The sequence below is a fragment of the Dryobates pubescens genome, chromosome 2, assembly GCF_014839835.1.
Source record: "Dryobates pubescens isolate bDryPub1 chromosome 2, bDryPub1.pri, whole genome shotgun sequence".
Classification (NCBI taxonomy): domain Eukaryota; kingdom Metazoa; phylum Chordata; class Aves; order Piciformes; family Picidae; genus Dryobates; species Dryobates pubescens.
The window spans coordinates 10,688,762-10,711,553 of NC_071613.1; the positions used below are offsets into that span (position 1 = coordinate 10,688,762).

The following is a 22,792-nucleotide window of genomic DNA, read 5'->3' on the forward strand; positions in this document are numbered from 1 at the left end:
ATCTGGGTAGTTTTACAAACACATACACAGGAGAATCTATTGGCATTGAGCATTATTCGTGTCAGCTGACACAACACTTAGCCAAAAAGCAACTGTGAAACAAACAGTTCATTCTCTTTGGTACAACTTACCAGTTGTGTTGTGTTGACAGTTATCGCACACTCCACCACTGCCTCTGTAGTGTTCCTGAGGAAAGAGGTCCGTTGCTAAGTCATAGTGGCAGCTTACTGCATGGCTGTAACATTGACAAGGTTTGCAATTATAGGCATGAACTTGGTCACCTGGGCGAAAAGGTTTGTCGTTGTACAATGGCAAACAGCGATCACACTGAAATAAAATAGAACAAATAAACAACACAAAACAATTATTTCTTTACCTTACATGAACACTTATTGTACTCTCTATATCTATGTTTCATTATGTGTCTTCCCCCATTTAAATATTACAAATATTACATTTAGATAAGACGGAAGAAAATATACAGAGAACTAACAAAACCATTTCCCTTAAAGTAACTTAAAGAATTTGTTTTTTAACAACTGGTTAAAATCAAGGAAGGTGAGCAGAAGAATAAAATGTTAACTGTTGACTTCAACACAGGCTAACATCCTGAAATTCAGATTTACTTAAACTTCTAAAGATGCAAAAGGATTACTACTGTTTAAGGCGCAGAAGACATTCATCTAATGCATCCATTTGAATGTGTTTTAAACAATGTTTGCTATTGAAGTTTGTAGCACTGCAATAGCTGTACTTTGTACTGCTACCATTTGACCTTGTGAGTGAAACAAAAGGCTTCCTATGGCCAAATGTCATGATGTACAGTGTATCATAAAATGTCAGCACTTCATGATGTGCATTTAACTCATGAAATTTTCAAGAAAAAAGTTTTAAACAAAACCCATCAATCTCTACACATATTCAACTCTGTCAAGTTATATTTTAAGTTACACCTAAGGAATACTAGGGTACCAGATGCATTGTTTACATGTACATCTCAACATTTTTCCAAACTTATTAGATACAAAGACTAAAGACATTCAAGTACTTAGCTGGCTTAAATCCAAACCAGTAAAAACATCTCTTAAGTAGTTCAGGAGCAACTCAGAAGCTTTTTTGTTTGTTTTTAATTTACATAAACTCACAATATTACCATCTAAGTAAAGCTTAGTGAAGAATGAGAAGTTGGAATAACCCTCAGTTCATAACAGACTCTACAAAATTAAGGAGAAAATTTACTGCGTCTACTGGTTCACCAAGAACTACAACCAAATTGGATTAAAGTTAATGAATGGATAGTATTCTGGAAAATTACGTTCACTTTGTGGTAAACAATCCAACTAGTATTTAAGAAACTGGCTTAAAATGGTACATGTTGGCAACAGAGAGATTTTTGTTTTGTTCAGAAGAATAACCTCTGAATTTTACTGGCATTACTGAAAGTCCATTCCCAAAATACTGGTGCCTTGCTGGACCTAACAAAATACACTGAAGTTACAATTTACATCTTTCAGAAGGAATTTGAATGCTTCAATGCTTGTAAAAAATATCTGGGTGACTTCTTTCTTCTTCAGTTCCAGAAATGTGTTCACCTCTCTTTATTGCTACTTTTCCAAGTACTACTTTAATTTAGGCCCAGCATACCTACATCACTTATACACTGACAATTAGGATACTACAATGAAGTTTTTAAACTGTTTCACTCACAGATGATGCTGGGAAAGCACCAGCTGTGGGTAAAATGAGAAACTGAATTAGCAACCATAAGCTTAATTGTGGAGCAAGTCACAACTCATAACAAAAGCAACTTGGGAGAGAAAATAAAAGCATGAGAATGTCTCTGATGAAATTCAGTTTCACTAAATGAAATTAACAATGAGAGGAAAGACAACAATAACCACTGCATCTTTTTTTTCTCAATCTGTTAAAAACAAACCAAACCAAAACAAAACAAAAATCCCTACCCTATGACATCACCACAGTGAGAGAAAAAGGAGGTTTCTGGATAAAAATTAGCAGGGCTTCACTTGAGACCTTGGAACTCTGGTCTTTGTTTATCAGAAGAATCACTAATTGTCATTAAGTCCAGTTTAATACACCAAGAGGAACACCTTGACCACAACTCTTACATAAGCTACACAGCTTAAACTCATTCAGGTCTTTCCCTCCTTCACATCCATCTTTCATCATTCTTGTCACTCCCTTTGACGCTATGTTGAGGAAAATAAGCATTACACAGCATCAGCAACATGAGACAAAAGGATTCATTCAAGCATTGCTTGACTTGGGAAGCACAAGAAAGAAATCCGAGCTCCCAGCCAAAGCATCCTAACTCATGTTGCTTTCTCCTCACAGCATGTCTATGGAAATACCATCCTCCTTGAAAGGAAAACTGTACAGTAATAGCTACCTGCCAGCTATGAATTTCCATTTGTGCACGGCCAGCCACAAAGTATGTGAGAGCATTTATCCTTTCAATTCAGATTTAATCTTGGATCAGTTACTTATGCACACCTATGCTTGCACCTATTGTTAAATGACACATGAGCACTATGGAGTAAAAGAGAAAAAGACGGCATTTGATTACACAGCACAGAGACTCTTTGAACTAACATGTCTCTTGTTCTGTGACTTTTAAAACTTTGGCAAAACTTTTTAAAGGCCTTGGCAAAAAAAGGTAGTAAATCAAAAGTTGGCAATCACTTTGAAACAATTGCTGTTCTATCAGTTGTCATATCTGTACGTACTAGAATAGAATAGAATTAACCAGGTTGGAAAAAAACTTTGAGATCACTGAGCTCAACCTATTATCCAACACTATCTAATCAACTAAACCATGGCACCAAGTGCCCCATCCAGTCTCTTCCTAAACACCTCCAGTCACTTTCTATGAAGAATTTCTTCCTAACATCCTACCTAAACCTCTCCTGGTGCAGCTTGAGACTGTGTCCTCTTGTTCTGGTGCTGCTTGCCTAGGAGAAGAGACCAGCCCCCACCTGTCTACAACCTCTCTCCAGGTAGCTGTAGAGAGCAAGAAGGTCTCCTCTGAGCCTCCTCCAGGCTAAGCAACCCCAGCTCCCTCATCTACTATGGATAGGTAAATTCCCCCCCAAAAAAAATATTTTACAAATCTGAACAAAGTCTAGTGATAGATTTAAAGGAATGGTAATTCTTGACAAAACAAGCCTTTCTCCAGTAAAACCTACAAACATGCATATGTCCTTATTCTCAGTTACATCTAGACCCTTCAGAAAACATTAAATACAGGCCTTTCCATTTGGGCAGTAACAAACTCGTCTTCTTGATATAGTGTATCAAAAATGCTCACCTTCTGTGAAGACAGTTTTCTGAGAAAGCCTTACATGGAGTAAGAAGGTCAAAACACTTAACTTATCTCAGCCCAACTCATTAGTTAAAAATTATTATTAAAACTCATTGACAAAAATGAATTCAAGTTGTTGTAAAACAAAATTTTTAAAGGCTTACCTTCTCAAAATTCCCAAATTCACCACAGTTATGAAAAGATGACCAGTGAGCCCAGCCTAAGCCTTTATGTGCCAAGTTCCTTATTAGTTGCTAAGAATGCTTCAGAAGGTAATACTTTAAGACTTACAGTAAGGCATGATCATGTAGGATCCTCTCCTTCCAACACTTTCAAAATATCCCACTGCTTGCCTCTGGGTGGCATATTTTTTTCTATTCTTTCTTCTCTCTCTTTCCACCCCACCCCCCACCCCGATTTTATGATGAATTTATTCTTTATTCTTCAGTTGCAATAATCACTGCACATACACACCAATAATACTCAAACTACATATGCTTCTGTAACATAGCAATGTTGTTAATAATACACAGATCATGAAACCTGCTGAAGTGGTGTCAAAATTAGAATACCACCTTCACAGGCATTTTGAAATGCTGTCATCTTTGAAAAAGCCCACTATCATCTGACCATGGTAATTTATGCTGCCCTGTGAATGTTGACCATAATACACACAATGTTTTACCTTCCCTCAAGGTCTCAGTAGGTACCCAAATGGACAATATGCTTTCACTCCACTTAGCTTCACTGGCCAAATAAATATGGCTGCCTCTAAGCAATATCTATTCCAGCATAGGTTAGTTCTCCTCTAAAGACAATTGGGTTTAATTTCTCCATGGCTTTCCCTCAGCACCCTTACTACAGCAAGATATTTAAATCATATCTGCCTTTTCTGAACCCACCCCAAAGACATTTCAAACTCAAAACCTGGTTTATTAGATGGAAAAAAAAAAAAAAATTTAAAAAATGGCCAGAACAATGTAAGTGACTTCAAGGGACTAAGGATGACAGAATAGGAAGAGTGTCTTATGGGGTTCCACCATAACATTCCATGTACTTTAACAGGATGCAATATAATTTTAGAAGCTAAGCAGATGGTTTCAAATACCATATGCCAAATAGGATTCTAAAAAAAGATGATACTGCTGCTTTGCAATGGCAAAGTGACCGACAAAGAGCCTGAGTGGCAACTAAAATAATATCTACCATGTTGAATGCCAGATTCTAATAATGGTACATGACTCAAACACTAGCAGAGACGTTGTCAGGCAGCATCAGATACCTTCCTATTCATGCATGGGTTTGGGGTTTTTTGTGAAGCTAGTTGAAGTCACACTAAGTCCTAAAAAAACCCAAACCCAAAGCATATGCAACCACACTAATTCTGACAATCAGGCTGCTAAGTTAACTGACACAACTTCTCCAAGATTAAAATTCAAAGCTATTTTCAAATGAGACACTCACTCCATCTAACTCTCATTTGGACGCCAACCCTGCAGACTTCTGTAAAATAAAAGAGACAGACAAGGTGTATCGTGTAGCTGATGAGTTCAGTGTGGGTTCTATTTTACCAAAGCTCTGATTTGCTCAGGATATTAAATGGTAAGAGATCTCGTGTTTATCTACCCTATTTCTGCCTTGTCTATTTGGAGTAAGACACAGCTAACTATGTATTCTAGGATTCCTCTTCTGAGGAAGCTATTGCATGGGATTGTTTGCAGGTTTTGGGGGGTTCTTTAATTAATAGTTTTAGTGCAGTTAAAAAAAAAAAAAAACCAATAGTTTGGCTAATAACTTGGGCACTTATAGGGAATATGCAAAAAAAATCATATAAATCAAATAAATCAATGGCACTATGATTTACAGCTACTTCCACCAACAGTGAAGCACTATCCCAGTTACGTCTCACTCTTCCTTCACATTAAATGAAATAAATACCCTGCAGAGTGGTTAAACTCCTGAAATATCACTTTCAGACTGGAACAGTCTTCTTGATTTCTGAAAGGTAACAGCAACAACCATAAGGTGGTTTGCCACATCTCTACCTCTTAAGTAAAATTTACACAAAATGTGTAAGGGAATTGACCATAATTCCATCAACATGCCAACACCTGTGCAACAAATCACAAGGAATTTTTGAACATACTGTTACAGATATATGTAAATTTCTCTTTACACATAAATGTTACCAAAATCTGGATTCCACTCTCAGTGACTCAGTTTCCATCTGCAAAATGCAAAGCTATTTCCTAAAGCAGGACATGAGGTGTTTGCAGAACAATTTGTAAACAAAGAGCCCGAATATTTTTTTCCTAAGAAAAGACACAAGCTCTGCAAGAATTTCTTCCCTCTTCTTTCTTAATCTGGTCCCTCAACATCTGCAAACCATAGTTAACCATTCCCTTCTTCACCTAATCCAAAATTTCATAGCAACATATTTCTTCAAAACAGACTCAGTAAAAAAATCTGGCATGTCAAATTTCATAACACGGTGATGCAAACAACTAAACTGAGATTTTGATTTGTAATTAATTACACAAGTTTTTACTTTCTGGTATTGCTTTTCTGTGCAACAGTTATCCAGATGCATATGCCAGATAAAGTCAAGATGGCAATATCAGTTGTATTAAGTATAGATGTGACAAGGACATGCTCTGCCATATGTTAAGAGTTTGTCAGGGGAGCTCTGATTTCTGGTCTAAAATGCAAAAATGAAAAAAAAAATTAAAAAAAAAACAGGCAAACCTAAAAACCTTCTTCTTTGGTTGTGGTAGCTTATTAGCACAGGATGGAAGTTTAATACTACAGAAGTTTAAAACTCCACTGTTTGCTGACAGTACAATTTCTTCTTCACTTGACACTTTTCCACCGAAAGAGTTTGCATTTTGAAATTCCTTCATCAAATGCTTAATTGAATCAAAAAATGAATAGATAAATAAATGCTTAATTCATTAGAATGGAACCATAGGGAAACATAGGCATAAAACAGTTTTATCAATGCTGATGGTAGTTAAAAATCAGGATGGAATTTGGTTTTCCTTTCAAGTGTTTGTTTGTGTTACCAAAAAAAATTATAAACCCTGAAGCTGCTTAGATTTCATATAAATCCTTGATAAAAGTTAGAGCAGTTAGTGACATATTTGCAAATGTTAATTCTATTTTATTACTGCTTCTATTTTATTTCATATTTAGTAGATAGTGACATGGTCATTAAAGAATGAGGAAAATAATTAAATAATATCCTTATTGTACTCTGAATGAAAACCACTTATTCAAGCATTTCAATTATAGTTACAATGCATATATGCCAAATCAAAAATGTGACACTCACTTGAACAACCCATTAACATTGCCAGAAAACATCTGATAAGGCAGATACATAATTAAAATGTATTTGGTTTGTTTTCACAAGGTAGCACAAGTCTTGCAAGAGTGCTTGGTGAACTTCCAGATCTTATTAAATATTTATAATTAATCCCTACAAAGTAACATTTCACAATGTGTGCTCTAATTAAAGGGACATTGTCAGTTTGATTTTTTTTTTTCTAATTTGACTCATCTAAGAACTTCAAATATCTGTTTGAATCCCATTTAGATCTAGAAAACTCAGATACCTTATAAAATTTCACAAAGATCTTTCACACGATCGTGAATGCAATGTCAAATGCTCTCATATTAAAACTTCTTGCTCTGCATGGAGATTTTTTGATGTGAGATTAGTCTCTCTTTGGATACTGCTGTTGCCAACCCATGATACCCTAAGTTTTAGAAAGTCTGCATCCAAAAGGCCTAAATGAAGCAAGGAACTGAGCAACCTTGATCAAGGTTTCTTAACTCATACATTGTGGCTCTGCTTTTGCTAATTTATAAGTGAAAAGGAAACCAATGGTTGCATGAAGTAAGTATTAACTGGCTCCATTGCTCTAAGCTCTCTTCTTCATATTCCTCTAGAAGACTATGACTTCAACAACCTCATTTTGATTATTCTATGTCCAAGAATTATAAAACTAGTATAAAAATGATAATTTGCAGCCTGGTAAGTTTCACCTACACACTACACTCCACAAAATCCCTTTTTGAGAAACACTCTTATTAAAATGAGAGCAATCCAATGATAAGAATGTATTCCATAGACTGTATTTAATTTTTTTAATATGGCCTTTTAATTAATTCCAAGAATTTTAACTTTAACATCAACTATCTGAAAATACAGAGCACTAATAGTAATATTTTGTCCTTGTATTAGAACAATCAAATTGCTGTTACAGATTATTTCAAAGATAACCAAATGTCACAGATGACTGTAAAAAGTATGGGAAACTGACATTTACAGACTGTCTTTAAATAAGTCCTGGGGGGACACCGCTTGTGACCAACCACCAAACGGACTTAACTCCAGTTACCACAATTCTTTGGACCCAGCCATCCAGCCAGTTTTTAATGCAGTGAAGATTCCACCTGTCTATGTCCTGGGCCACAAGTCGCAAGTTTCTCAAGGGGAACGCTGTGGGACATAGGGTCAAAGGCTTTACCAAAGTCCAAGTAGATCTCACCCACAGCCACTCCCTTATCCACTAGGTGGGTCAAAAATGTTCTAACTCTTCCTATCTTAGACATATTTCATAAAACTGCTCTAAAATGCTTCCTTTTTAGCTGAAGTCAGACTGCAACCTACAGAAAAATCTGTATTAGTGTTTTACCTTGGATTAGGCATGCAGTTTTGAAGCAAATCTCCAAATTTTCTACATTTAGTGCCTTTGGTTTGCATCACGAAGCTGTCTTAGATTGCTTGAACTGTGTCCTTGCAAATGAAACAGAATTGGAAGCTGAGCTCCCAGACTGTGCCTATTGCACTTCATCTACTGAATGGGTCTGGAGTCCATAAGACCAAACTAAAACTGTTGTAGAGTGAAAACAAATCTAAAAATATATGTTTATGTATAAAGTTTCCTCATAAAAGCTAAGACATCACTAACTCAGTACACACACACTTTCACAGGACTAAAATACAAATTTTGAGCCTGTTCATAGATGATGTAGATAGACAAAGGCGAGACTAACATTATTTCCTTCTGTATAGCTTTCTTTCACACACAGGCACCTATAGGGTTCCATAGCTGCATCACAATTATCAGCATGGCCATGGCAATTACACCTGAAAGAACAAGAGATAGTGAAGAAAAAATGAAAAAATGGAAACACATCTGTCCAACAATATATAACATGGTTGCAAAGATGTGTTTTTATTATATAGTCTTGTTCTTTATTCAGAACAAATAAATGCCAACGTTAAGTGCATTAACCTACAAAAGACTACTTCACTCAAGCTATTTTAAAGTAGCAACAACTGTTTTCCAAGAAAATAAAACCCAGCATGTAGTAGAACTACTGTTATTCTACATAAGAGCAAGAAAATTGTATTTCAGTATATATCATTAATAAGTGAAACCTTAATAAATAAATTATAATTATTAATCAGTATTAAACCTTACAAGGTGGCTATAATTTTAAAAGAAATCTTAAATGTATTAAGCATAACTTTCTAGTTTAACACATTTTGATCTCAGTTGTAATGTCTATTTCTCACTAAAATAAAATCTTTAAGAGAGCATTACTTAGTAGACAGAGCCATGCCACACTACCAGTACAGATGTTCTTCTGGAAACATGGCATAGCTTCACAAACTATCACTGAAATTCTTTTCTGTTACACAGTCAACAAGACTGTATCTATTTTACTAAAAGCATTAACAAATCTCAATCAATAATCTAAACATATTAGCAGTGTCAAATTTTTTAAGGTAAACATGACCTCTAATGGTCATCTTCCTCTCAAAATAAGAACTACCAAAATAGTTTCAGGAATAATAATCATTAACAGAAATCGGTACCATATGCTTCTTAGAAACTATTTCATTGCTAGATTTGCATGTTATTTACAGGGCACAATTAGTCCTTTCACAAGGACATATACAATAAAGTTGTCAGTCATAGATAATGTAATACTCTTACAGGCAGCTGCCTAGTTCTAAAAGGAAAACTGCAGCTAAAACAAAGCTTGAACTCTGCATTAACACTGTTAAAATTCCATGTCTGGGAATCCATAATGAAAATTTAAAGAGCTACTGAAGCAAAGCACAGGTCATGGTATCAGTCATAAGCCTTTGCTCATATGCATTGGTAACCCAAGGAAAGGATTGGTTCTGACAGTGCACCAATCACTTCAAACTTGAAGTTCCCTCACAAATATAAAAGCAAAACAATTTCATTCAGTTTGAGGCAGGTCATTATATACTTTGCACATTATATACGCAGAAGCAGTGATAGGTAGGGGAAGAGTTCCATAATACCTACCTTCCACTGACTGTAATTTCATTAACTCCATAGTATCTATGCCTAAAATTTACCCAGGATTCTTTAGTATGGTACTGTCCACGGAGATGAATCCTTAGTTTTGTAGCTTTTACAAATTCTTGGAGAGATGGAGTATTGTAAAAATCATTGTAACCAGGTCGGTGATTTGGTTCCGGTGTAAGAACACTAAAAGTCAGATTACCACGGGAATATGGTGTAAAGCTGTTTAAATAGAGAGGAACACAAATGAAAATAAGATTAACACATATTTTACAGATTCTATATCCTAATATCCTTTTTCTCAGAGAGGGTCTCCACTCAATTGTACACATGCTTTTTTTTGTGGTTTCTGGGGAAAATTCTGATGTCAGTGGATATGTCAGTCATCAGAATTCAAGTAGAGGAAAAGAAATGTCCTCTATCTGGTTTTACCCAAACTTCCAAGCTCTTCCAGAGATCCTAAGTTTCCAATATAAAGTAAAGCCTCTAAAGGGCAACTTCAAACTGTGTGACTGATACAGTGCCATCTGCATTGTTTTCAGTTTAACACAGTGTCTTTGAGAAACATGAAATATGTTTAACCTACTTGAGGAAATAATTCAGATGACTAAAACGATAATTAACATTCTCATATTGTTAATTATATACCTGCTTAACATATATAAGCACCATACAGAAACAATTACATTTTGAATTCCAGAGTCAGTGGACTGTATCATCTCATTCAATGAGTGAGCAGATTTAGAAACACAGCACTGTCCAGTGAGTGAAGTCCAAGAGAATTTAATGCAATGCAGCAGGATCAAGAGTATATTTAAGCCAAAAATGAGAAGGGCAGTCCTGAAAATTCAAGTAATGGCTGAGTAAACAAATATATATAAACTGCACATTTGCACAGTTTGGTATGAATCATATCTCATATTGGTGTATTTTCTAGTTCAAGTGTAGCTATGAGTAGAACTTGCCTCCACAGAAGGCTAGAATGCCTGCTAATTTGCACACCTACACAGACTCATTAAAAATATACCTGCCGCTTGACATACAACATTCAAAAAAATAACCTTAATTCTTGTCTCTTCAATATACTCTTGAGCTTTTGAAAGGTGAGATTCATAGTTAGACTAGGTCTGCTGAGTCATACTCCTGACTTCATGAAGGGTCTTTGAATTTATTGCGCCCTGATCCAGATCAGTGTTTCCCAAAAGTCTCAGCAGAATATAAATGTATGCTTCTCTGGGAGACGCTGTCCTCCCTTTCCCTTTGTAGAAAGTATTTTATTTCCATGATATATAGAGCTGTAAGAGAAGTGTTAAGATGGGTATGGACAATAGATGAATCATGCCAGAAGGAACAGCAGAAGGACTGTAAGGCTTATGGTACCTAGATAAGCAGATCATTAGGATCTTAGAGCATTTACATAGAGCTTCTCAGGAAACAAGGAAAACAAAGGAGATTCTGAAACAAGGGCCAGCCACCACTCAAAGTAAGCAAAGATTCAACTTCTGATAAGGGGATAAAAGACAGTAAGCAATTCTAACTTACAGAGGTGCCAAAGGATAAAAAAAAAAAAAAACCAAAAACCTTAAAAAACTTAAAAGAAACCATTCAATACTAGCATGTGGTCATCAAATCAAGAAACCTCAGGCCATGATAAGGATTTCAAAGTCGAGGTCACTTTCCTTCCATGTCATCCCAAGAAGTCCTGGCTAGGTTGCCGAGATACAAAGACACTGGTATCTAAATCTTGGACAGTCAATTTGGACATGTCTTGGCACTTACAAGTAAGCAGGCATGACAGAGAGAAAAGAGTTTTGTTTTACAGTAAAATCACCTTCCTATCCAATAAAGGTCTCAGTAGGGAGCTCTGCTACATCAGTTGTACCCAAAATCATTCCCTCCTATCACCTCCTGTCATCACTTTTGATGTAATTGAAGGGGAGAAACAATGCTACTTACAAACATTTACAGAAAGAATTCATACTCAGCTCCTCAGTTCTTTTTAGAAAATACACCAATACACATTTCTGGGATAAAAAGGATTACAACTTATTTGGGTAATTAATCAAAAAATTATTTACTTTAAAATTTTCTCATCTCTACCCTCTGCTACAAGGACCAGCAATAAAGCTCTAAGTCCTTTGCTGAAAACTGGTATAACTCAGATACCTTATCCTCTCCTCAGAATACTGAACACCTAGAGAACAGACAAAGATGATGACACTTGAAAAGTTTTAGGAAGGTAGCAAAAGTTGGGGGGGAAATAATGCCTGATGGTTCATTTTCTCACCGATTTCCAGCCAAGTGCTAAACAAGCCTAATACTGACTGGCATCTGAATTCAGGCAAGGGATAGTGCATTTGAATATATGGAACAGTATAAACTCAAATATATATATAAATTTGCATGTGTGTGTAAAATGATAACATCCATCTTTTATATATGTTATACACTATATTTATGAAATGTATATTGTATATATTATTTCTTTTCACATTTGTACATGTAACTGTCTAGTGAAAAGGCTTGCAACTTGTTTCTAAAAGACAATGATGTTTCTTGACCCTTCACTCCCTTCTTGCTTAGAAAGATTAGAAAGCATTGAGATACAACTTTCAACTCGTTTCTCACTTTTTTTGCATGGTCAGTAGCAAGGCTGAATGACTGACATTTGTACTTAAGTTTGGTCCCTCTTCTAAGGTTAAGAACAAGTCACACTCAGAGATCAGAACCTACACTTTCACGTTCATTAGATTCAGTTTAAAACAATCTGTTATATCAATACCTCCTTCTACTCCTCATCTCAGTGTTCTGTAATTGCACTGACAATAACCCCCTTAAAACATAAGCATGTAAAATTTCAGCTCAAAATAACAGAGGAGAGAATTGTGTCATGTTTCTCAACATCTGAAATCTGACAAAAGTGACGACCATTTGGCAATCTTCAACCAAAAGGTCAGATTTGGGAACTTTTATATATACTCAGCAGCCCATAATAATTGAGTATACCAAATTAAAAGATTATATCTCATTGGGACATAGAGATGAATTGTGGCACAATGTTACCTGTTCAAATCATCTGGAATATGCAGATAATACCCACTCATACCTAGGAAGCTGGAGACAGTTGACAGAGTCTGGTTTCTCCAGAGATCCATTGTTATCCATTCCAAAAATACTGCAATTTTTAGCAAAATACTGCCAGTCTTCCCAGTTTAGATCATCTCTTTTCTTCCTTTCAATTTTTATTGCTTCAGGGTGTGGGCTATAAAACTGCAGTATAATATAGAAGACCTACAAGAAGAAGAACACATTTATAAACCAGCAATAATGGATAAGTTGTAAAGCAATGAGAATATCAACAATTTTTTTTCCAATGGGACAATATAGGATGCTTTGCCATGCACACACAACAAAGGAACTCATACTTCAATCCACAAATTCCCAGTTAAAACCAAAGAAAACCTTTTTGGGTAAAGAATCTCTTTGATCTCTTAAACATTCTTACACAACAATTGAAAACTGAACTGCTGCATCGGAATTACACTTTTTCTTGAAAACCATTTGAAAATGAACTACAAAGTCTAACTGATTATTTGTTCCAGCAATATTAGTTTGGCATAAATGAAGGGCATAGCTTTGTGTTACCAAATACTTCAGGAGTCACTTGTCTGATAATGTAAGTCTTTCAGGTTCTCTGGTTGGTTTTGGTTTGGTTTGGGTTTTTTTGGTGGTGGTGGTTTGTTGTTTGGGGTGGTTTTGATTTGTTGGGGTTTTTTGTTTTTTTTGGTTGGTTAGTTTGGTTTTGCTAATCTATTTTTCATTTGGAATCTCATCAAGTGCCCTGTATTAAGGAGCATTATGTAGCACACGGCTTACAAGGAAATGTACGTCAACCAAGCCAAGCCTTAGAACTTCACAAGCATTTGAACTCAAGTTTAACTAAGGGCCTAATATTTATTTGTGTAGCAGAAACCAGTCATCATATTCTTTCCCTTCTCACTGTTAATGACAAAACAACCCAGAAGCTAAGAAGAACAAATGGAAATTTGGTAGAGCCCCTATTGTGAATGCAGTCTTGGTATGGGTATGTCCCTCCATCCAAAACATCCTGGTGTTCCTCCACAGCATAGTGAAGTGCTAGGTACAGCATGGCCTCTTCAGAAAGCTTGCCTGTTTGTCAAATTCTCATTCCATATTCCTCAAGGTTCAGAATATCCACAAAACAGAAGTCCTCTCTGATATGTCAGTGTGCCACAGACATTAAATTCCATTGGACTGCAGTCAGATTTATACCAGAAGACATATACCTTTATATGAGAACATGTAAAACAAACACCTGAAGTTTTAATAGAAATTAAAATTAAGGTTGAAATTTACAGAAGTGGAGTGAAAAGAACAACCAATATTTCTAAATATTAGTGTCTTCACATAAGATATTCACTTTGGTATCTCTCTTTTAGATTACTGCTTGTTACAACAGCCAAGGCACATCAAAAGAGAATGACATGAACCAAAATGCATTCTGTTGCCTTTTGCAGTTTTTCATGCTGAAGGAAGTTTTCTTCCTGGTCCTTTCAGGATAACATCCCAAAGCATAAGGTTTAAATTTCCTCAGGAATGTAACAAAATGTCTACAAAAGCGTTTTCCTAGTTAAGATTTAAATGGCAAATATGATCCTCTCTTACCTGATACTGTCCATTTTCTAAATCTATTGTGATTGAGACACCACGATCCAGGCCGGCAGTATTAGTGAACACAGATGAAATCCAGGTGGTCCCAATATCATCATCATTAATGTAATACAGAGGATGGGCTTCTGCATTCAACCTCAGCACTCTGTCATTAGTGGTATCATCTGCTCCATTAGGGATGCAGTACCTCTGTATCAATGGGTGCACCCGGGGATGGCTTCCAGGACAGCGGCACTCAGATTGGGTATGCAGGTGAGGAAATTTTCCAGAGAATACTTCCAAAATGTCTCTGTCACAGTGTGTGTGTGTGTATATATATAGAGAGAGAGAATAAAAATTAAAATAAAAAATCACATACATGATTAAAAAAGGACAAGTGTCATTTTGTGCCTCCATGTTCATCAATTTAAAAAAAAAAAAAAAAAAAAAAGATTGTAGTAGAAGTCCTAAAGCTCTGGTTTTGTCTCACATAAATGGGGCAATCAGTTAGGCATCAGGTCACATAGGGCCCCTACATAATCAACAGTAAACAGCAGGCACCTTCAGAAGGTGTCTGTGAAGAAGCACTCTGCAGTTGCTTTGACTGCTCCACAGACATATACACAGTCAAGAGAAAGTGTCTAAAGCTAGGCAGGACACATCCAGCCCCATAAATGGAAGGCAAAAAACTCTTAAGATTTTATTACAGCATCATGTCTGATTTCAATCAGTAATCTGGACAGTGTTCTTAAGTGTACTATAGCATTGGCATACTGCCTCTAACCACAAGGAAGTTTAACATTCAGATGCTCCAAACATACCAGTTTGACTGATATCACATTACGCTTTCAAAAACTTGGATATAGATGTTTTCATTTTTAACTAACCTTAATACCAATGCCCACTTTTTAGCTACATCAGCCTATGATTGCTCTAGTTGCTTCCTACAGCCCATGTCAAAGCCATTGAATCGCTTCAGTTCCCTCTGAACTGAAATAGATACATAGCTAGCTAGGCAGGAAAGCAGACAGATACAGGAACAACATGAACATATTACCTAAGCCTTTATCTGTTCATCTCTGCAGTACAGAAAGTGTTTTGTGAGCTGACAGGACACTGAATTTTTAAATTTAAAACCTCTTAATTTCCCCATTTTCCTGCTTTATCCATAAGAACATAATTGTTATCTACTTAAGTAAATAAATATTTGTTAGCTGCCACTGCAAAATTCCACAGAACCCAAAGCTAGATTTTAGATAGCCAAAGATTTAAATTGATATGCAGGCAAGAATTTCCTTCACAGTTTATGCCAGATAGACATTTTACAACAAGTTATTTATGGGATTATTCCCATTAGGTTGCAAAACTTAATAAAATACCTTATCTTTCAATTTTTAAATTTTATTCATTTCATTGATTGAAGTTGTAGTTCAAAGGATTTGACAAGCATCACTCTGAAAGAATACAGCCAACATGATTTTTGTATAACTTTCAATTCAGATTCATATTAATACTTTATATTCAGAAGAGCTCAGTTCATCATAATGTCCTGCAGACAGCTGGGCTTCTAGGAAATTACTCTACATCTTATTGAAAGACCATCATTAAGTAGCCTTAAGGTCTGCAGTCACAAGTGTCATTGTGTATAGCCTACCCAGAAGCACCACACAGACAAATAAGACCTGACTATTTCTGGCTAGCTTGAATTGACTAGATTAATCCAGCATGAGTTGGGTAACAAAGGTAACATTTCTTTGTAATGTACTAGGAAGGGAGGCTGGAGGGCAACAGAAATTGCAGTGGCAACCCTAATTTGGCCTCAGGAATGGAGGAAGTCAAAGCAATTGCCCAGGGCTATTGGTCTGAACTAGCAAAGTCATTGGCACCTTATAGTGACAATCTAATCCAGAAAGCAATGAATAGTTAAGACAATGGAACCTTGAGATAGGGGTGTGTGTTTAGGGAGAGCATCAAGAATACCTGACACGGTCTGATAACATGGGGAAGCTGAAAGCAGAGGAAAAGAACTGCTAAGGACCGGACCCAAGTTCACAGCCATGAAGCAATCATGCTTCTCAGTTCAAGCGCCTGTCCTCTTCCTTTGAATCACTAGTGTTGAAGCAGTCTAAACTGGACTGGCCTGCTATACTTGCTTCTGTATCCTACAGTTTACATGGAGCTCTGGGAAATCCTGGCAAACTTCACGCAGCAAGATTAAATTTATCAGCACACACTGTTATGACAGAATTATGATGAGTTGAAAACACCTAGACAGTTTGTAAGCACTGAAATCTAGCAACTGGGTATCATCACTAAGTTGTAACAGAAACAACAATAACAAGGAAAGTACACATTTATTATTGCATGCTGAGTGTTGATACACATATCCTACACATACTACTACATGCACTAGCTATATATAAGCAATACTTCAGAAGCAAACCACATTAAATCATTGAATTTATTTTAACTTGGCATTTTTTAGGTTAAAAGTCATCTTTGAAATAGGGGTTCAGTAAACTACATCATAAGCAATCATCTAAAGCAGACAGCTGGGAAAGTGCCGTACTTTGGGAAGTATCTTGTTCTCCCTTCTTTCTTCTCACTACACTCTTATTTTTTTGCAAAAGTAAAGATTCTTTACCTGTTTGTAAGTGCCACTGGGTAAAATCGAAAATCTTGCATTCTTCCAACAAATTGCTCTAGACCTAGGAAAATATGCTATAAATAAGTAAGCTACTGAGCAGAATGCAGCTTTACACTGCAGGACAGCACCTTTAATTCAGCATGCAAAGACTTCTCTTGCACAATTACCCCTCCCAAATGAAACCATCTTGGTCCTGGGCAAAACTGTAGAGGGCAGTGACTTAATTTTTTTTTATAAAAAAGAATGATTTATAATAACTTTATAAGAACATTTTGTACCTATCTCTTTTCTGATTAGAGAGGTGGCACAAGGATCGGCTCATTAGACAGAAGTAATGAGCCAGTCCATGTGCCACCTCTAATTAGAGAAGAGATACAGTAGGTACAACTGTACCTATCAATTCATACAATAAAGATAAAAAGCACTTAAAAATATTCCCTTCTATTATACACTTATTAGTTATCCAGTATTTAGAATCTAAATCTCAACAAAACAAATTTCCAAATACAAGCATCAAAAAATAAAGCACAGAATTACTTTCTTGCCCAAGAGCACAATAAAGTTGTTTAACTGACATATAGTTATATTCAGGAGTTAGTTTCAAACTGTGTCTGTTCCCAAAAAGCAATAGTCAGTATTTTTATCATCTGCAGAGCCAAGAATTTGTGGAGAGCAAGAAAACATCCCTCAGCTGTTCTTCAATGATCATGTCATGACATAGTACATATACAATTCCAGATGCAGAAGAAGAGGCATCAGGCATCTCTAGAGGCTAAGGGATTCTCATTCTGCTAGTGGTTTGCATGAGTATTGATAGAATAGAAGAACAGAAACAGCCAGAAACCTTTAGCTCTATTTCTGACTCTAGAGCACAACATAGCCTAGTGGTCACACACATTCTTATTCTGAAATAGTTTCAGGTGTTTACTCAGAAAAACTATGAGTGTAAATTAATGGAACACATTGGTTTACATATCTATATTTCAGAAGATGCAGGAAAACCTACATATATGCAGTAGCATATAGAAAAAGTTAGCACCCTACAGGATCAAGTACCAAATATCTGTCTTTCAGCTTGTATTTTGAGAAAGCTAACTGTGTAATAGGGATTTTCTCCTGCAGGAAGGTAAAACAATTAAGCATATAGATAAAATGATTCTCGCATACTTTTTAACTACATTGTGGAGATCTTATTTTGGATATTCCAGTGCATTCCACTAAAATACTACAAGATTTACCTGTGAAGCTTTGTCCAATTTGCAGTGTGCCATCAGCATCTGCAATTGTTCCCACAAGTATCCTTGAATCAAAAGGTGTGTTGTCATCTTCCCAGCCATTCAAGAAGAAACTAATTCTGCGGTGATGTACCTATAGAATCAATGTAAAGGGGCAACACATGCTTCATTATGCAATCACTTTGATTTCTCTACATGCTACATCTATCACTGATTAACCATTAACATTACTGCAGCATACTTGCCGTGTGCCTTTATTTTCAGTGCCTAATGAAAGTAGTTCCTCTTTTCTGTTCATCCATTAGCAATTCAGTTAATAAGATCATAGCTCAGATTCACAGAGTATAAAATTTCTACAGCCCTTAAATCAAAGAAGAAACCATAGTACAGTGATCTCTTGGGGAGGGGGAAGAAAGGAGCAGGAGAATGGTGGGTCTCTTTCACAAGGTATGGGGCTGGTTACAGCTACATTACTACTTCAGGCCATGGACACATGTTATAGCTGTCAGAGCTCTTCTCACACACATCAGTTCAAACAGGCCTCAAGGGGCTACATACCATACTCAGGATAACCAAATGCAGCATGTTTCAGCCAGGCCTCTAACACTCCTCCAAAATGCCTCCCTAACCCCAGCATGTTTCTTTCTGCAGGGGCTGAAGGGAATGGTATAGGAACTGGCTACATCTTCTTTACACCCAGTGGGTAATTCTCTTATATCAAGGGAACCCTTGGCTAAAAATATGCATTCAGCTAACACCCCAGGGTACTGTTTTCTGCAAGTGTTCCCTTCCCTGCCAATTCATTTTAAATTTGAGCTAACATTCATAGAAATTCTTTATGGCATTCTCCCAGCTCCGCAAAGTCACAAGATGCTGAGCTTTTACAAAGTACTTTTTTTTTTTTTCCCTTAAAAATTCTCATGTTAAGATTACATAAAATTAGAAAAGTTTAATAATATGGGAGTGCCTTAGAATTTATGAAATTCAATACTCAAAAAAATGCAGGCACCTATGAAATGAAAACTGGAGGCATTGTAGCTGTAGTCTGCTTCCTGCGAATTCATTATAGAAACTAAGTCAAACTTACACAAAACTTTTGAACTGTTGATGTGTTTTGAATAAATTTAGTTTATTTGAGAAAGATTTTTATTTGGAAAACTGAAATTACTTGACTTTTAGCATTATTTAGGTTGCATAAGGCTTATTTCATATAACAGCTTAGTAGCCTTCAGATTCTGAAACATTGTTTTGTTGTTGCCAATTTACAGAGTGTGATTTTCATTTTGGATTATGCCCGGTGAATCGTGTCTACAGAGGCCAAATAAAACTAGAGTGCTTCAGCCTGTCTTGATATCCACACTAATTAAAATAAAATAAACCTGGAACAATTGCTTCCATAAGAACAATACATACATGAGGACAAACCGAAGCTTCACAAGCCATAATAATTTGTTGCAAAGGGGAAAGCCAAAACCCCCAAAAAATATCAGTTTGAAAACCACAATATAGGCACTCATAATACTATTCAACCAATAACGTCTTTCAAATTTCAGACCAAGATAAACAGATGCAATTATCTATAAATCTGAGCTCAGATGATCAGCATCAGTGCCTGGGGCACCATGAGTCTATCAGTATTTTGAGAAAGAAAATATGAAATGAGATGGAGGCTTTACTTTGGATTTTTTCTTTTTTTAAAATTTATTTATTTAGGCATTACAAAAAATTGTACAGATGAATTTTTCTACTTAAAGTGCACTTTCAAACACACACATGCATGCTGAGCTTTATTGCCATTTCCAGATTAGGTCAATATTTCCCAAATTTAGACAGGAATATTTATTGCCCTTCCACTGATGGAAATTTGAAGGCTATTACCATAATTACTAAGCCTTGAGATCTGTTCAAAAAGTTATTGCATATGAGTTTCACTGCTCAAAATACATCTCTACATTTTAAATTATCTTTTGTGTTGACACATCAATGACCCAAATACAATAGTTTTTTATTTAATTTTAATTCAAAGCCCTCTAAACATCTGATGCCCTATTTGCAAGAGCCTAAGTATATGTGTATATGGTGGTTGCATTGCAATTTTTTTCTGCATCACATTTTTTACAGCCTGTTACTGTCATTTGGTGTTTGACTGTTATCATCATAAAAGATACAGGCTTTTCTACTTTGTTATTTGTAGCATTATCTCATGTTTTACAACATCTTTGCACAACATGCCCGCACATGAAATATAACTAGTGAAAAGTTCTCAGTGGTATTAATGCATAAAAAAGAATGTGGTTCCATCTCTACTGTCTTTACCCAGCCAAAAGCTGATGAACAGCCAATTTTCCTTTATCACATTAGCACAGCCATGAGGGAAACACATTTGTTCTAGTCAGCTACACTAAAGATACTATTACCAATCTAACATATACATGTTTTATATCAGCAGTATTCTCAGAGTATGAGGGAGCCAACAATATATTAACACTAGCATGACAGTTTATTTAAGAAAAGAAAATTGTCTCTGTAGAGGGACAGAAGTTAGAAATGTATGGCTAAAGCTCAGTGTCACTGGTCTAATAAAGGTAATAATTCTTAAGCTTTCTTTATAGCAGGTAACACTCCTGTGGCAGCTCTGTCATATCATTCAAATAAAAATGTTGTCTTTTACAAGTTTAAGAGTACCTTTATTTTTAGTCAGAGATGAAACATGTTTCTGCTTTCCTGTTTTCACTGTAAAACATTTGTAAGTGGAATTCAGAAATTGGTGCACTCACCCCTCACTAGCTCCTTGCAAACTTAACTGCCTCAGACACAGCTTCAGCAAGACGTGACTCTGCCTCCCCCCATGGTAAGCAGAGCACTTAACTTCATGGACCCCTGACTAAAATCAGTGGGACTGTTTGTGACTTAACAGTGACAGAATTGGGCCCTAAGCCATCAGGTATTTTTACTTGTTGAAAATAGGTGACTAACGACAATTTTAAATCTCCCTCCCCCACCGCCAATCTCTTTGTATTAAATAGGATTTAGAATAGTTGGGTTTAATATAGCACATCCCCAAGGTAGCCCTAAGCACTTTACAATGCTGAATTGGGTATCAGTAGTGCAGTGACTGTGCAAGGCAAAGGCAGCAGTCATTAGGCATTTGGCAGTAGCTCAATGTAACGATCCCCCGGCTGGTTATTAAAGGGGGTATGAATATCTGACATGGGAGGAAAATGTAGGAGGGAAACCATGTGTGGTATAAAAAAAAAAATAAAAATCCCAGCAGCTCTCCACTGTAGGAGAGGAATATCTCAAAGTTTGGTATCACTTTAGGCAAAGATAAACAAGAAGGAAGGGTGGCACACTGGATTGGTTGTTTGATATGGTTATTTAAAGTCTCCTGACCATTAGCATTTAATTGCATACAATACCACAGAAATAAAAGATCCATTTCCCTCCTGACTAGGACAACAGGATTATTCCCCTATTGTCTTTATTAGTAAGGTTCAATAGCAATTTGCCCCAAGAGATTAACAGAAGATGCATCGGAAAGGTTGGCCTAATGGTCATGCAATGCACAGGACCAGAAGCCTGGGACATCAGCACTCTAATCCCATCTCTGAAACCATCTCTCCCTGCCATGTTTCCCTCCCTCTGTCAGATACTTAGCAAATCACCTCACAATGAGGTGGCAAGGATTAGCAACTAAGATAAATTCCCTCTGTATCTACATTAGCATCTGCCAATGCAATGCCTAATACCAATTTCAAGCAATGAAAAAGCTATTTGATGGTGAACAGAGATGGTGAAAGATATCCATAATCTTCCCTCTAATAGCATTCTTCTTGTGATCCAGAAGAGGTTCCAAGATGAGAGGTGATGGGCCAATGAGCTGACAGGCAAATTCCTCCAGTACATCACTAATGAAGTTCTAACAGTTGTCCATCATAAGCAAATTGACCATCAGAACCAACAATACCAAATCAAATCACTTCCTACCTAGGAAAGTTTCTCCACCTGTTATTTTATGAAAAATACTAATATGGAAAAAAGAATTAAAATATTAATACATTTTTATCAATATGAAGATTTGCCAAAAACTATTAAATAGGTTTGATGTACAGTTGGAACAGATATTTACAGTGGGAATGTACAGTATTTAGGCAAATCTAACAAATTTTAACAATTTTAAGCAAACTGGGAAGAATAACAGGGAAAGAGAGAATTCCCCAGCAAAATGGCACTCAACCGCAGCAGGGGAGACTCAACAAGAACCGTTAAGCCAAGGAGGCAATGAATTAATTACTCACAAAGGGTTCTACTCCAAGTAGGGGGTGCTGCTGCTGTGTATCAGCTGTTGAGGCAGGTTGCCAGAGGGATTGCCACGCTGGTCAGGCTTCATCAGGACAGTGGGCGATACAACATGTTCAGTGAAAGGCTCTTGCATCTTCCTGGGTAAACTGAGGCACGGCAAAAATTCTAGTTGCAAGGGGAAGCGAGGCTTGAATCCTAAGGCTTGGGGCTTCTTAAGCTTGCAGTGAGTAGGCTCATGGCTTCTACCCCGGGTCTTGGACCG

General features: G+C 36.5%; 1 protein-coding gene across 1 annotated transcript in view; it reads right to left on the reverse strand.

Annotated features, from left to right (window-relative positions):
- The window catches only part of USH2A (usherin), a 385,837-nt gene that overhangs the window by 336,091 nt on the left and 26,954 nt on the right, over positions 1–22,792 (reverse strand). Inside the window, exons 3-9 of the mRNA XM_054170013.1 lie at positions 18,232–18,361; positions 16,991–17,054; positions 14,362–14,656; positions 12,782–12,966; positions 9,676–9,897; positions 8,384–8,477; positions 132–327 (exon numbers count right to left, since the gene is read on the reverse strand). Of these exons, the coding sequence (XP_054025988.1) occupies positions 132–327; positions 8,384–8,477; positions 9,676–9,897; positions 12,782–12,966; positions 14,362–14,656; positions 16,991–17,054; positions 18,232–18,361 (1,186 nt within the window). The remainder of the gene's footprint in view (positions 1–131; positions 328–8,383; positions 8,478–9,675; positions 9,898–12,781; positions 12,967–14,361; positions 14,657–16,990; positions 17,055–18,231; positions 18,362–22,792) is intronic.